Source organism: Hylobates moloch, unplaced genomic scaffold (genome assembly GCF_009828535.3).
Source record: "Hylobates moloch isolate HMO894 unplaced genomic scaffold, HMol_V3 SCAFFOLD_19, whole genome shotgun sequence".
NCBI classification, from domain to species: Eukaryota; Metazoa; Chordata; class Mammalia; order Primates; family Hylobatidae; genus Hylobates; species Hylobates moloch.
Window position 1 is genome coordinate 48,801,512 of NW_026652294.1, and position 17,610 is coordinate 48,819,121.

Here is a 17,610-nt window from a genome sequence, read left to right on the forward strand (position 1 = left end):
CCCTGCTTCGGCTCGCGCACAGTGCGCTTCACCGACTGTCCTGCACCCACTGTTAGGCACTCCCTAGTGAGATGAAACCGGTACCTCAAGCAGAAATGCAGAAATCATCCGTCTTCTGTGTCGCTGGGGCTGGGAGCTGGAGACCGCAGCTGTTCCTATTCGGCCATCTTGGCTCCACCCTCCAGGTATTTCTTTATAGCAATGCAAGAATGGCCTAACACAACCGGTAATGTTGCCCTTGATTACTTTGTTAAGGTTCTGCTAGGTTCTTCTACTATCATCTTTCCCTTTGTAGTTAATAAATATCTTAAGGGAGATATGTTTGAGGCTATGCAAATCCTGTTTCTTTAAACTTTTGCCCATTAATTTTAGTATCTATCAGTGGATCTTGTCTGCAGCAGTAATTCCTGTGGTGTTTGCCTCATAGTAATTTTCTATTGCCCTCTTTGTTTCTTTCTACATTTGTTAATTAGAATCCTATTGGAAGAAAGAGTTCTCCCTTATCTCCCATTTATTTATCTATTATTGATTAATAAGTATGGGCTTATTTTATCCTATTGGTTATAATTCAATACTATATTAATTTTGTTGCTCAATTTGTTCCACCTTTAGTCACTAGGATCTCCTTCAGGTTGACTGCTGTGTTCTTTCAAGAAGCCTCTTTTTTTGAGAAAGTTCTTGCTTTTTGGCACCAAAAGATGTTCTAGACTTATTTTGTATTTTCCCTGCCTCTGGGATCATCTACTTCTCTAAAAAGCCTCAGTTCTTTTTATTGGAGAATGATATTAAGAAAAAAGATCTGGGCACCAGTTGTGATTATTGTTATTGGGTGTCATTGCTTTTGGGTTCTCACTGAACAGAGCTAAGAAATACAAGTATGTATAAAGGCATACCTTGGAGATACTGTGGGTTTTGTTCCAGGCCACCAAAATAAAACAAACAGAGCAATAAGGTGAGTCACTCAATTTTTCTGATTTCCCTGTGCATATAAAAGTCATGTTTACGCTATAATCTATTAAGTGTGCAATAGCATTATGTCTAAAAACATGTAAATACCCTAATTTAAAAATACTTTATTGTTAAAAATGCTAATGACCACATGAGCCTCCAGTGAATCCTCTTTTTGCTTGTGTAGGGGGGTCTTGCCTCGATGTTGATGGCTGCTGACTGATTAGGGTGGTGATTGCTGAAGGATGGGTGACTGTGGCAACTGCTTAAAATAAGACAACAATAAAGTCTGCTGCATTAATTGGCTCTTCCTTTCATGAAAGATTTCTCTGTAGTATGTGATACTCTTTGATAGGATTTTACCCATAGGAGAATTTCTTCCAAAACTGGAGTTAATCCTCTCAAACCCTGGCACTACTTTATCAACTAAGCATATGTAATATTCTAAATCCCTTGTTATTTTTACAATGCTCACAGCATCTTCACCAAGTATAGATTCCATCTTAAGAAACCATTTTCTTTGCTCTTCCATAGGAAGCAACCCCACATCCATTCAAGTTTTATCATGAGATTATAGCAATTCAGTCACATCTTCAGGCTCCACTTATAATTCTAATTCTCTTAGTATTTCTGCCATATCTGCAGTTACTTCCTCCACTGAAGTCTTGAACCTCTCTCAAGGTCATCCATGATGGTTAAAATTAATTTCTTCCAAACTCCTAGTAATGTTAATATTGACCTCCTATGAATCACAAATGTTCTTAATGGCATCTAGAATGGTGGATCTTTTCCAGATGAAAATCTTGAAAATCCTTTTCAATTTACTTTGCCCAGATCCATCAGGACAATCACTATCTATGGGAGTTCTAGCCTCACGAAATGTATTTCTTAAGTTACAAGACTTAAAAGTCAAAATTACTCCTTGATTCACGGGCTAAAGAATGTTGTGTTAGCAGACATGACAACAATAATAATCTCCTTGTATGTCACCATCAGAGCTCTTAGGTGACTAGATGCATTGTCCATGAGCAGTAGTATTTTGAAAGTTATCTTTTTTTCTGTGTAGATCTCAACAGTGGGCTTAAAATAATCAGTAAACCATGCTGTAAACAGACGTGCTATCATTCAGGCTTTGTTGTTTTATTTATAGAGCACACGTAAAGATTTAGCATCATTCTTAAGGGCCCTAGAATTTTTGGAATGGTAAATGAACACTGGCTTTAACTGAAAGTCACCAGCTACATTAGTCCCTAACAAGAGAGTCTGCCTGTCTTTTGAAGCTCTCAAGGCAGGCACTGACTTCTCTCGAGCTATAAAAGTCCTAGGTGGCACCAGCTACCCACAGAAGGCTATTTTGTCTACACTAAGAATCTACCGTTGCTCTCGGGTGGCCCTGGCCAGGGAAGACAAGTTGTATGTGTCACTTCAACTGGCCATAGTGGTAGAAGTAGAGGCAGTGGGGCCTGTGTGACCACCTGGGTTTGTGAAATGGCTGCTGGCATTTCTGAATCCAGTGGGGCTGATTGCAAAGGAGGCCCAAGGAACAGTGCCAAGTTAGATGCTGATTACTCACTTTGAGTCCTTTATTGCAGAGTCTGTTCATTACCAACAGGGTACTGTGAATATATGCCTGATGTTGCTAAACGAAATGAATTTGAAAAACTTACTGTAGAAAATTCACCCAATCAAGAAGCTGGAATTAGTAAGGGTCAAGGAATAGCAGGGGAAGGGGAGAAGAAAAAACAGAAGAGAGATGGAAGGGGTCAAATAAAACCAAAAAAGGAGACTGTACCATAAAAGGTTATTATAGCCAAAATTCCCAGAGCAAAGAATATGTAAAAACAGTGTGTGGCTTTGCAACTTTTGAAGTTGATCTTAAAGAAGCACAAAGATTTTTCTGCTCAAAAATTCTCCTGTGGTACCTCAGTAACAGGGGAGGATGAAATTATTCAGGAAGACTCTACGGATGGCATAATTGTTATCACTCAGAAAAAACAGCCAGAGGTGGATGATGACAGCATCGAGGATCTTGAAGAAGTAAATATGTAGTTTTGAAAATATGTCTGTATTTAATGGCCGGAACTGAGAGTTGATACCGCCAAACGGAGCGAAGTCTTTTAAATATAAATAAATAGATACACACACACACACACACTCACTCTTATCTTACAGTAAAACTGTAGGCTTCATTCTTGGCGTTTTCATTGTTCTGTACAAGGTTGTTTGGTTTTTTATTGCCAAAGTCAAATAAATAGGTTGTCTACGTATGAAATAGAATTTAGACAAAAAATTTTGGTCATTTGCTACTGACTTTTCCCTCTCTTCTTAATTTTTTTTTTGAAAAACCCAGATTTTTTTCTGGGGAGCATTTCTGTTGATTATTTTACTGATCTAATGCTGAGTGATTTTTAAAAAGCATTCCAATCTGGCTTCCTCACCAGTAATAATAATAAGAATACCTTGCTTCTTTGACATGACAGTTTAGAGATGGATGAGAATCTAACAGATTTGTGGTTGAATTTGCTTCACTGTTATCAAGTCCACTTCGTGGGCACAATAACATACTGTTGGTGGGATTTGTTCAAGCTATTCTGGAAATTATTTGGTAAAGTATACTAAAAGCCTTTAGACCATCTGCACTGTTTGTACTAGTAAGCCACTTCTTTGACATCATTCTGAAGAAATAATCAGTCTTGCATAAAACTTATGAATGAAGGTGTTGATCATAATGTTAATATATCAAAAAGTTGCAAATAATATAAACAATTGGGAAATAAATGGTTAAAGTGATAATGCATCATGTGGTAGAGTATTATGCATGTGTTTAAAAACCGTATTTTCTAAGAATATTTGGAAACACACTTGGCAACGTGAAGTAGGGGCACACCCCAGATACATTATTATTTTTTGGGATGGAGTTTCACTCTCGTTGCCCAGGCTGGAGTGCAATGGTGCCATCTTGGCCCACTGCAACCTCTGCCTCCCGGGTTCAAGCAATTCTCCTGCCTCAGCCTCCCAAGTAGCTGGGATTACAGGCATGCGCCATCATGCCTGGCTAATTTTTTTATTTTTAGTAGAGATGGGGTTTCATGATGTTGACCAGGCTGGTCTCGAACTCCTGACCTCAGGTTATCCACCCACCTCAGGCTCTCAAAGTGCTAGGATTACAGGCAGGAGCCACCGCACCCCGCCTACATTTTAGGTATTTATTATCATCATTGTTCTCAGTGGAAGTCCATTCAGAGAGGCTAGAGGCTCTTGTTGTGGCTATAAATTATGTGAGTAAAATTCTGCTAACCAATTAAAAATAATATATACCCATGTTTAATAGTCTGGAAAACAGCAATTAAAACATATCTTTCTTATAAAAGAATGGACACTTTTAATGAATGCATTAGATGAATTTAAACTTTAAGTCAGGTGCCGCAAATCAAAAAGATGACTTGTATTTTAAATTGGTATGGTCACTTTTAAGAATTTGGAACCCATGAAACCACTGTTTACTGTCATGCAAATTATGATCCTGAATAAATTTTTTTTAAATAAAGTCTCAGAAAATGTGTAATAAAGCTGTAAAGTAAAACAATGAAAAAAAGGAAAATCTATTGTTTAAGTGTAGCCACTGTCATCAATTATCTTAGCTGGATCTTCTGGATAACTTGCTACAGCTCGTGTATCAGCACTTACTGCTTCACCTTGCATTTTTATGTTATGGAGATGGCTTCTTCCCTTAAACCTCATGAGTCAACCCTGTTACCTTCAAACTCTTTTTCTGAAGCTTCCTCAGCTCTCAGGCTTCACAGAATTGAAGAGAGTTACGGCCTTACTCTGGATTAGGCTTTGGCTTATAGAAAATTTTGTGGCTGGTTTGATTTTCTAACTAGACCACTAAAATTTTCTCTATCAGCAAAAAGCTTGTTTTGCTTTCTCACTGTTCATGTGTTCACTAAAGTAGCACTTTCAATTTCCTTCAAGAACTTTTCCCTTATACTCAAAACTTGATTACTTGTTTGGTGCAAGAGGCCTAGCTTTCAGCCTGTTTTGGGTTTTTGACTTGCCTTCCTCACTAAGTTTAATTGTTTCTAGCTTTTGATTTAAAGTGAGAGATGTGCAGTTCTTCTTTTCACTTGAACACTTAGAGGCCATTATGATGTTATTCACTGGCCTAATTTCAATATTGTGTCTCAAATAGGGAGGCCCAAGGAGACAGAGATGGGGGAATGGCTGGTCAGTAGAGTCATCAGAACACATAAAACATTTATTAAATTTGTTGTCTTCATGGTATCTCAAACTAATTACAATGGTAACATCAAAGACTACTGATCACAGATTACCATAACAAATATAGTAATAATTAAAAAGTTCGAAATACTGCAAGCATTACCAAATGTGACATGGAGACATGAAGCGAACACATGCTGTCAGAAAAATGGTGTTGACAGGCGTGCTCCAGTATGAGAGTGTCTGTTTTCCCACAGCCTTGACAACAGACTAGTTTTTAAATTGTCACGTTTTAAAATTTTTGCTAGTTGATAGGTAAAAAACTGGTATCTCAGTATTGATTTAGTTTGCATTTCTTTAGTTATAAGTGAGTTTGAACATGTTTTCAAAATGTTCCAAGGCCATTTTAATTTCTTTTTTGTGAGTTGTCTGTTTATGTCTTTTTCCCATTTTTCCATCATGTTTTGGTCCTTTTTTTCCTCATTTTTTAAGAGTTCTTTAAATATAAGAGATATTAACTCTTTATCTGTAGTATATGCTATACATTTTTTCTTAAAATTTTTATTGATTCATTAAAAAATAATAAACCTATCATGCTGACATCTAAGAATATGTTTTATGAAAATAAGTATTTTTCAAAGCAAACATTTCAGAAAGTGGCACTGTTTAAATTTTTGCAACAGACTCCCAAATCTGCCTCTGCATTCAGTATGCTCCAAGAAACTGTTTTGGATTCAAGTATAAGAGGAAATGCCAGTCATATGTTGGAGAAGGGAAGGTGGATATTTTTCTTTGATACTATGCTCAAAGTTGACAAGTGGTAGATTTTTAAATTATTATGTTTGATTGACTAATCATAATTGTATACATTTATGGGGTACAATGTGATGTTTTGATATATGTATACAATGTGGAATGATGAAATCAAGCTAATTGACATGTATCACCTCCCTATTCTATCATTTTTTATGGTGAAACACTTAAAAGTTAGTTATTTTGAAATATATTATTGTAGTTGCCCTGCTTTGTAACAGATCTTAAAACTTATTCTTCCTATCGATCTGAAAATTTGTACCCTCTGATCAACGACTTCTCCCACTCCTTCCTTCTTCACACTCCCAGTCTCTGGTAACTATCTTTCTACTGTTTACTTCTATGAATTTAACTTTTTTAGATTCTACATATAAGAAAGATCATGCAGTATTTGTCTTTCTGTTTCTGGCTTATTTAACTTAGCATAATGTCCTTCAGTTTTATCCATATTCTTGCAAAAGACAGGATTTCCTTCTTTTTAAAGGCTAAGTAGTATTCCATTATACAAACACATATACAATGAATACACACACACACACACACACAGAGACACATATACACATACCATGTTTTAAAATTGTTTATTTTTTCTTCTAAGTTTTATTTTAGGTTCAGAAGGTACATGGGCAGGTTTGTTAATGGGTAAATTGTGTGGGGTTTGGTGTACAGATGACTGTCAACCACAGTGAGCATAGTACCTGATAGGTAGTATCCTCACCTTCCTCCTACTTTCCACCCTCAAGTGAGCCCTAGTGTCTGTTGTTCTCTTTCTTGTGTCCATGTGTACTCAATATTTAGCTCCCATTTATTAGTGAGAACATGCAGTATTTGGTATTCTCTTCCTGTATCAGTTTGCTAAGGATGATAGCCTCCGGCTGCATCCATGTTGCTGTAAAAAACATGAATGATTTCATTCTTTTTTTTAATGGCTGCACAGTATTTCATGGTGTATATGTACCACATTTTCTTTATCCAGGCAACCACTGATGGGCATCTAGGTTGATTCCATGGCTTTGCTATTGTGAAAAGTGCTGCGATGAACACATGGACACATGTCTTTATATTTATATATAGAACAATTTATATTTCTTGGGGTATATACCCAGTAATGGGATTGTTGGGTTGAATAGTAACTCTGTTTTAAGTTCTTTGAGAAATTTCCCAACTGCTTTTTTAAAAAAATGACACATTTAAGAAATCCATTCAGCTTGGTTCCATATCTTGGCTACTGCAAATAATGCTGCAGTGAACATGGGAGTGTGGATATCCCTTTGACATTGATTTCCGTTTCTTTGGATATACACTTGGAAGCAGGATTACTGGATCATATGATAGCTCTATTTTTAGTTTTTTGAGGAACCTCCATGCTGTTTTCCATAATGGCTGTACTAATTTACATTCCCACCAACAACGTAAAGAGTGCCCTTTTCTCCACATCCTTGCCAACACTTATCTTTCATCTTTTTGGTAAAAGCCATTCTAATTGGTGTGAGATGATATCTCATCGTGGTTTTAATTTGCATTTCCTTAATGATTAGTTATGCTGAGCATTTTTTCATGTACCTGTTCGCCACATGCATGCCTTGAGAAATGTCTGTTCGGGTCCTTTGCCCATTTTTTAATCAGGTTGTTTTTTGCCGTTAAATCGTTCCTTTTATATTTTAGATATTAACTCCTTATCAGATGTATGGTTTGCAAAGATTTTCTCCCCTTCTGTGAATTGTCTCCTCACTTTGTTAATTGTTTCCTTTGTTGTGCAAAAGGTTTTTAGTTTAGATGTCATTCCATTTGTCTATTTTTCCTTTTGTTGCCTGTACTTTTGAGCTCTTTTGTCAATATTTTCTCTCAGCTTATCGGTTGTCTTTTGACTTTGTTTCTGGTATTTTTTGGTCAAGCAACATTAAAAGTTTTTTTTTTTTTTTTTGAGAGTCTCACTCTATCACCCAGGCTGGAGTGCAGTGGCATGACTGTGGCTCACTGCAGCCCAAACCTCTTGGGCTCAAGCAATCCTCCCACCTCAGCATCCCGAGTAGCTGGGACTATAAACACGTGCCATTACACTCAGCTAATTTTTTTTTTCTTCGTAGAAACAGGGTCTCACTATGTTGCCCAGGCTGGTATAATTTTTTCACATGGCCAAATTTGTCAATCTTTTCTTCTATTCCTCTAGTTTTAGATCCTAGAAAGCCTTTCTCTTCACCAAGGTTAAAGAGAAAGTTAATAAGTTTTCTTCCATTAGTTGCATGGTTTCATTTTTAAATATTTAGATCCTTAATCCAATTGCTTATTCTTGTGCATGGTGTGAGATATGAGTTATCTATATGGTTATTTAGTTGTCTCAACCCATTTAATGAAAAAGTCCACCTTTATCCCAATGATCTGAAATACCGCCTTCATCATACACCAAGTGTCCACATGTCCTTGGGTCTAATTCTGAACTTTTTATTCTATTCCACTTGTCTATTGCCTATTCACATACTACAAACACACCGTTTTGATTTAGGCTTTACAGTATGCCTCAATGGCTGGTAGTCAGAGCCCTGTTGTTTAATTAGCTGTAGCTGAGATCAGGATAATGTTTATCTTTGTTAGATCTAGATAATTCTAGATCTAAATAGCTGTATCCTGTAGATTGCTACTATTCAATTATACATTACTGATTACTAGAGCCAAAGGAGGTTAGGGCCGATACCAAATACAAATTTTAAAGAAAAGCGGCTAATTTATTTAGTTCATCTGGAATTCCTAGAGACGCTGATCTGGCACAACATAAACAGTCTAAGTACATTCAATCTACAGTTTATGAAACTCTGTCTCAGAGGATTGGTGGAATTCCAGATTCTCGAACAAGATTCATTCCTGGAACACATGAATCTGATTCTGAATTGACCTTATAAATTGGTTGGGAACCACTATCATGTATAAGTACCCAGGTGAATACTCCAAGATTTCCTAATGGAAAATACTAACATTTTCATTCATTCACAAATATGAATTGAACTTCCATTGTATATCAGGCACTATGCTAGGTTTTGAAGCTATAATAATGAGTAATATAGCTATGACCCCTGTCTGCCCTCCACAGTTTAGCAGGAAACAGAGGCAATTAAACAAGTAATAATAATAGTGTGATAAGTACTAGAAGAGAGGAAATATAGGGTGCTAGGGCAACACACAGCTGGGGCACCTTAAGGTAATTTAGGGGAGCCAGAGAAAGCTTTTTTAGAAGAAGCAATATTTAAGCTGAGACATGAAGGACAAGGGGTGAACCAAGGTGTAGTAGTTTTCCAGACAGGGGAAAAATGTATGCAAAGGCCCTAAGGCAAGACATAGCTTTTTACTTTCAAGGAACTGAAATCAGTCTTAGTGTGGCTAGCATATAAGTGAGTGGGGAATGGTGGAAGATAGGGCATGGTAAGGGTTTTCCACTGGCAGTGGTTTTGCTCCCCAGGAAACATTTGGCAATTTCTGGAGACATTTCTGGTTGTCTTAATTAGAGGCTGAGGGAGTGCTACTGGTAGCACAGAGGTCAAGGTCACTTCTTCTAAATATCCCATAGTAGACAGGACAACATCCGCCTTGCCCCTGCCTGCCCCCCACTCCCTACCCCACACAAGGAATTATGTAGTCTAAAATAACTGGTCCTGGGAAAAGCAGAGGTCCTTTCATTCCAATTTTTATGATATTTTAAGAAGGGAGTTTGGATTTCATTCAAGGGCAAGGAGGAGCTATTTGATGGCTTTAAGTAGCAAAAAACAAATGTTTTAGAAAGATTACTCAGTACAGAGAATTGACTAGAATTTCTTCGTTCAGGTATTTATGTGCCATGCATTGTGTAGGAGCTGGGGATAAGGTGGTGAACATTTAAACATTGACCCATTCTAGTGGAAGAGGTAGAAAATAAAAACAACACAGAAATTAACAATAAACAACAAGGCTGTTTTCCCATATTCAGTATTTCAAATGTAGATGAAATCTGGGTCTGACAGTAAAACTTCAGTGTTAATTTTTAGAGGAGAAAAGCCCTAGACAAATTTTATAAAACATCATCTATGGGGTATGTGTTGTTTAGTTTGGATCTCATTTCTATTAAACGAAAATATTTTTAAAAATAATCACTACAACACAAATAAAATCTTATTCTTCATTATTGTTTTTCATTTTCTGTGTATGTATGTGTGTGTGTGTGCATGTTTCTGGCTTACATTTCCATATTATGTTCAAAATGCTCAATATTAAAGGATTACTGAAATGACTACTTCTTTGGCTGACAGCTTTAATAGTGACCGCAACAATTTCAGGAACCATGATCATTTGACACCCCCTGGTATAGTACAGAACTTGTCTCTTGGCAAGGATGACATTTAATTTTTTTCTTACATAGATTTCCTTAGGAAAAAAAACCTTTGCTTTTTGTATCTCTGTGACACTTCTTAAAATTAGCTGTTTTCTCTAATGAACTCATTTCAGATATATTAGCTTCTTAATCTAAGGACTAAGTCAGTGACAACTTGCTTAATGTGTGGGGAGATTCGAGTTGCATAAAAATCTTTTTTGAAGAAGAATTTTAGGTCAGCAAAATGACTGAAAGTACATCCTCATTATAATTTTCTTGCTGTGAAGCCACATTAAATGATGGATGGATTTTCCAAAATAACACTAAACTAAAATCCTTCCTGCCACAGTAGAGAGGCAGCATCGTGCAGTGGTTAAGAGTATAGACTTTGCCTGCCTCAGTTTAAATCTTGACTCAGTCATGTACTAGCTTATGGTCTCAAGCAAGTTATTAACCTCAGAGCCTCTGTTTCCTCATTTGTAAAATGGGGATAACCATAGTATTCACATTATAGGGGAGGAAACTGACTCTGAATCCTCACTTTGCCATTTATTAACAGTATGACTTTGAAAAAATTTATCACTGAAGTCACTGTTTCTTCATCTGTAAAATGAGATAATGATGTACCTCATAGGGTTAAGGTAAAAATGAAGAAATGATATAGCAAATATAATGTAACTAGCACTAAGCCATAACACACATTAAGCCTTCCATAAAGGGAGGCCAACTTCTCCTTGTCTCGTGAATTTTGTGTGTATTACCACAGGGGCGCAACAGATTCAAAACCTACAGAAATCTCTGTTGGAGTTAAATTCACATATCCAGGAAAGGCCCTGAATGAGATCTCCCTGCCCCCTACTGTGATCATGCTTTAGAAGAAATATGTAATGTTAAGTGGAGACATGCTCAAGAGATGCCAACCTATCAAAATCTTTGCTTCAAATGGAAAGTATTTCTTCAATAAATGAAATAGTTACAAAGTTGTGACAAAAACTCTCCAGTGTTCTCAGTTAACCAGACGCACAAGAAAGAGCAAGAATGTTATGAAATACCAATGATAATTACTGACATACAAAAAATTGACACCAAGAATGTGTCAAATTGAGAGATTTTTCAAGAAGACTTTAAATTGTCATGTTAGTCTACTTCATCAAAACATTAACTAATTTGAAAATCCTATTTAAAAGATAATTTCTGCTTACTGGTTTGTTACAGGTGAGAAGCAAGATTGCAGGCTTCTGCTCTATGCGTCTACAGAACACTTTTGTGTAGCTGAACTGTAACACATAGCACAATAATTGGGATAACATTCAGTTTTAAGCTAAGTGGCTACTTCTGATACAATGTTATAAGCTGAACAGTATTCCATGTCTAGGTGCAACTAGATTAATTTATATTTTGCCTAAGGAAGACACAATCATGAAATTTAACATGTAATCATGCCTCAAATAAGTATAAATAGTAGTCACTAATTTCCTACTTATGACATGTAACGTTTTTCAAATATTGAACATGAACATCTTGGGACTTCTCTTGATGAGAGAAAGAATAAGATGTAACAAAGTGAGGAGAATTAATTCTCTGTGATCTTAGCACTTATCATCTTCTGACATACTATATATGTATTTGTTTATTGTCTTTCTCTCGCGAGAATGTGGACTATGTAACAGTAGGAATTGTGTCTGTTTTGTTCACTGATTTATCTTCAGTCCTGGATTATAGGTCCTCCAAATGTATATCTAAAGTGAATAATTGAATGACTAAATAATTGAAGTGCTGGAAACACTTTAACATCTGTGTATTTCTAAGATAGATACTTAGTCTGTTCTTTTTTTTTTTTTTTTTGAGACGTAGTCTCGCTCTGTTGCCCAGGTTGGAGTGCAGTGGTGTGATCACTTCTCACTGCAAGCTCCGCCTCCCAGGTTCACACCATTCTCCTGCCTCAGCCTCCCGAGTAGCTGGGACTACAGGCACCCGCCACCACGACCGGCTAATTTTTTGTATTTTTAGTAGAGACGGGGCTTCACCATGTTAGCCAGGATGGTCTCGATCTCCTGACCTCATGGTCCGCCCACCTTGGCCTCCCAAAGTGCTGGGATTACAGGGATTCTAACTGTTCTAAAGAAGAGGATAGAGACCATTTACACAGGAGATATTTAGTAAAAAACAGAGATGTCTTTTAAAGCTACAATGACTTAGCAATGAATTGAGGGAAATCTCAGATTTTGCAGAAGTCCATTTATAGATGAGGGTGTACTATTGAGTGGGGATAATTAATAATGCATCTAGGAAAACATGCTGTTTCTGTCTTGGAGCTGGAGTGTATAATCTATGAAGAATTTGAACCTTACAATATTATAGACCATCTGTAAAACTTCTGCAAAGCATAGGAATTAGAAACACCAGGTACTGTGGAAGAGAAGGGTGAAGAAGGGACCTGAAAACACAGAATTTATTTGAAGTTTATATAAGAAGTTAGATCCCCAGATTCCCACCCCTGCCCTGCCCCACCAGGTGACTACCCTCCCCAACACCCACAAGAAAGAGAACTAGAGAAATTAAACAAGAGAGAATCTAGACTTAGGGACACCACACATTGAGCAAGGTAGAAATCAGGTGCAGGACTGAAAACAAGGGGCTTAAGTAAATGTCTGACAGTGAACAGTGAAACTCCAGCCCTCTTTTCCTGCCCAGCTCCAAAATGCTGGCACCCAAGACATATACTCTCCAGTCAGAAGATTGGAGGATTCTTTGCTAGAGAATCTGAATAGCCCAGGAAAAAAACTTAGGAATACTGACTTTTGGGCATTTCAAAAAAAGGGTGGATTATCTTAATGTTCTATGGTCAAGCTCTCTACATACACAACCTTCTAATCAGTTTCTGAATGCCTAAGTAAAGAATACATTGCATCCATAAAACGAGAACAGGATGCTATAAAAAGAAGGAGACAGCTGGAGAAAAAGAAAGAACTATTACAAATTAAAACTATGAGAGCAAAAATAAAATTTTTATAAAAGGATTGGAAAGTAATGTTGAAGAAATCTCTCAAAGGTGGATTAAAAAACCAAAAAACAAAAGTATAGAAAACAGAAAAGTTAAGACGAGAGTATCATATCAGTACAGGAAATCTATTTTTTTTTTTTTTTTTTTTTTTGAGATGGAGTCTCGCTCTGTTGCCCAGGCTGAAGTGCAGCAGCGCAATCTCGGCTAGCTGCAACCTCTGCCTCCTGGGTTCAAGGGATTCTCCTGCCTCAGCTTCCTGAGTAGCTGGGACTACAGGCACATGCTACCACACCTGGCTAATTTTTGTATTTTTTTGGAGATGGGGCTTTGCCATGTTGGTCAGGCTGGTCTCAAACTCCTGACCTCAGATGAACCACCCACCTTGGCTTCCCAAAGTGCTGGGATTATAGGCATGAGCCACTGCGCCCAGCCAGAAATCTGATTTTTTATTAATATGAGTTGTAGAAGGAGAAAATAGAGGAAATGGTGGTGAGGAAATCATCATACATAATACAAAAGCATTACTCAGAATTAAAGAATATCTCCAGGGCTTGCTAGGTACCAACAGAATAAATGAAAAAGACTCAAGAACAGTGGTGATAAAAAGAAGATTCTAAAAGCATTTGGAGAGAAAACAAGGTATATATAAAGGATTAGGAATAAGAATAGTATCAGAGTATTTAATAGCAATATTGGACAATGGAGCAATGCCTTCAAAATTGAGAAAAAAATAATTTTTACCCTAGAATGATATACTGTGTCAAACAAATAAGCAAGTATAAGCATAGAATAATGATACTTTTAGAAATAGTAAGTCTCAAAAAATTTATGTCCTATGCATTTTTTGTTAGGAAGCTACTGGAGGATATGCTCCACCAAAATGAAGAATAAAATTGAGAAAGAAGGCCGGGCGCGGTGGCTCACGCTTGCAATCCCAGCACTTTGGGAGGCCGAGGCGGGCGGATCACGAGGTCAGGAGATCGAGACCACGGTGAAACCCCGTCTCTACCAAAAATACAAAAAATTAGCCGGGCGTGGTGGCAGGCGCCTGTAGTCCCAGCTACTCGGAGAGGCTGAGGCAGGAGAATGGCGTGAACCCGGGAGGCAGAGCTTGCAGTGAGCCGAGATCGCGCCACTGCACTCCAGCCTGGGCGACACAGCAAGACTCCGTCTCAAAAAAAAAAAAAAAAAAAAAAAAAATTGAGAAAGAATATGACATGAGATGAAACAAAAAAGAGAAGCGACAGGAACTCCCAGGAGAACAAGGTGGTAAGCCTTCAGAGCGTCCTAGGTCCAGACTGAGCTCCATGGAGGGCTCTAGGACAGAGGCCTCCAGGGTAAAAAAATGTAACTTGTAAGCGTGGAAAACTGTACTGACAAACATTTTACGAAACTACATTAAGGGTTATGAAATGACTTAGCCAAAGATTTGAAGAAAAATAAGCATACTTTAATATGAGGCATTTCATAAACCCCTAGGAAAAACAAAATCGTTCAAGAAGGAAATGTTATCCTTGGCTCCAGAGTGATGTATTAGCACAGTATTAATACTGAAAGTACTATATATAATATGGATTCAGCCAAAAATCATGCAATAATTGTATTGGGATGGTGGTAGGAAGAAGGAAGGTGAAAGAACTATAATTCCCATCATCCATAATAAGAAGCAATAGATAATTTGTAAACTAATAAAAATTTTAGCAGTATACAAATAGTATTTAGAAACATGGAGGTGAAAATCACAGAAACTTCCATAAGAGGTAAAAGTGGCTGCCTGTGGAGAGAAGATGGGTGGGGTAGAGGAAGAACACTGCTGGTTTTGAGCATTATTTGATTTTCTATGTGTTTATGTTATTTTGAAAAAAATAGAAATTTCAAACCCAAATGTACAAAAAATATTATGGACAGTGTAGTATAGCACGAAGAGTTTTAAGCTAGGAATGAAAATTTAAAACTGTTGATTACTTATACCCTGATGTTGGGTAAAACATACCACTTCTGGCTGGGCGCAGTGGCTCACGCCTGTAATCCCAGCACTCTGGGAGGTTGAGGCAGGTGGATCACCTGAGATAAGAGGTTTGAGAGAAGCCTGGCCAACATGGCAAAACCCCGTTTCTACTAAAAATACAAAAATTAGTATGGTGTGGTGGCACGCACCTGTAGTCCCAGCTATAGCTACTCAGGAAGCTGAGGAATGAGAATCACTTGAACCTGGGAAGCGGAGGCTGCAATGAGCCGAGATTGCACCACAGCACTCTAGCCCGGGAAACCGAGCGAAACTCCATCTCAAAACAAACCAACCAACTAACCCAGTTCGGTCTCAACTTCTTTATTTATTCACTAGAAGACTTTTTTTCTTTTTTTTTTCTCTTTTTGAGACGGAGTCTCACTCTGTTGCCCAGGCTGGAGTGCAGTGGCGCAATCTTGGCTCACTGCAAGCTCCGCCTCCTGGGTTCACGCCATTCTCCTGCCTCAGCCTCTCCGAGTAGCTGGGACTACAGGCGCCTGCCACCACGCCTGGCTAATTTTTTTTTTTTTTTTTTTGTATTTTTAGTAGAGACGGGGTTTCACCGTGGTCTCGATTTCCTGACCTCGTGATCTGCCCGCCTCGGCCTCCCAAAGTGCTGGGATTACAAGCGTGAGCCACCGCGCCCAGCCTAGAAGACTTTTATTCTAAGGGTCTTTCCAACTCTAAGGTTCTGATCCCATCACAATAAAATATTTTTTCTAGGAATAGCAAAGAAAGAGAAACTTTCCTCCACGTTCTCATGGTATAGCTTTATGTATTTTTGTTCACTTTGCCAAAGGTCTCCCTATCTTTGCTTCCTTGATATTAAAATGGAACTACCATATCCCCAACGTGGGAATCATATTGTACCTGTGAGGCTAGTCTTCGCATAGCCTCCTCCTGCCGCCTGCGCATTTCCGGAGTTCCTGGGCAGCTTCCACTGGTGATAGATGAGTGGGCTGAAGGTGGCTGTGTGAGTGGCAGCTCTCTGTTGGCATCCACATCTGGATTAAAAAGATTTTGATGTTTGCATCAGATAATCATTAAAACTTTAAAGAAAAATGGCTAAATTCCATTTGTTCTATGATCTAACAATTCTTCTCCTCAGTATATACTTAAGAGAAATAAAAACACGTCCGCCCAAAAACTCGTACACAAATGTTCATAGAAGAATGATTCATAATACCCAAAAGTGGAAACAACCTAAATGCCCACCAACTGATGAGCAGATGAAATACAAAATATCCATTCAATAGACTACTAACAATAAAAAGAAATGAGATACCGATACATGCTAGAACGGGGATAACTCTTGAAAATGTTATGCTAAATCAAAGAGGTCAGTAAAAAAAAAGGACCATATATTGTATGATTCTATTTATATGAAATGCCCAGAATAGAAAAATCTGTAGAGACAGAAAGTAAATTAGTGGTTACCTAGGGCTGGAAATAGAGGGTTAAGAGGAGAATGGGGATTGACTGCTAACAGGCATGAGCTTCTTTTAAGGGGATGAAAATGGCCTAAAGTTAGATTATGGTGATCGCTGTACAACCCTGTGAATTATACTAAAAATACTGAGTTGAATGCTTTAAACGGGTGAATTACATAGTATGTGAGTTACAGCTCAATAAATCTGTTTTAAGAGTTTTAAAAAAATTCAATTTGTTCTTGTTATTTAGAAAATTTATTTTTACTAGTAGAAATTATAGACTATATTTATGAATAAGATCATACTTTAAAAGTAGATACCAAAGTAAATATTAGAAGTTGTTATTTGATGGCCAATAGTGATTGAAAAGAAGGAAGAATAGGAAAAAGTAGTCCTCATTTAACTCCCTACCAGTAGGAGTGAATTTGGACTTTTTTCATTTAACTGGTGCAGTAAATTTCTTGGTCACTGGATACAGTTCTGGATAACTGCAGGGGGGTGGGCATGGAGGATGGCAGTGAAAAAAGCCTCAAGGAATGGGTGACATTTGGGTTGAGGTGAAGTTCGGTGATTGTATGTTACTGTATTATTTCTGCTGTTCACTTCCTTCCCCTACTCTATTCCCCTTTGTCTGGTATTTGATTTTGTGGGTAACTAGTGTCCAAATGCCCTCTGTCTTTCTAGCTATTTCCTTTTGGAAATGCCCTTCTTTTTGTCTAAACACCTTACTTTCTGTTTGGTATTCAGACAATAGTAGAAATAAAAGTTAATAGGTAGGCAGTAGTCAATGTGCATAGCACACTGGCAAAAGAGACTTCTGAAATGAACAGAGCAGGAACGGTAGGATTTA

General features: G+C 37.7%; 1 protein-coding gene and 1 pseudogene across 9 annotated transcripts in view; one reads left to right on the forward strand and one right to left on the reverse strand.

Annotated features, from left to right (window-relative positions):
• Positions 1–17,610, reverse strand: part of TANC2 (tetratricopeptide repeat, ankyrin repeat and coiled-coil containing 2) — a 486,082-nt gene that overhangs the window by 99,702 nt on the left and 368,770 nt on the right. For all 9 annotated transcript variants that reach the window (XM_058432006.1, XM_058432005.1, XM_032138883.2 and 6 more), the window contains one exon: positions 16,201–16,334. In XM_058432006.1, the coding sequence (XP_058287989.1) occupies positions 16,201–16,334 (134 nt within the window). The remainder of the gene's footprint in view (positions 1–16,200; positions 16,335–17,610) is intronic.
• On the forward strand, positions 2,344–3,115 carry LOC116458841 (density-regulated protein-like; annotated as a pseudogene).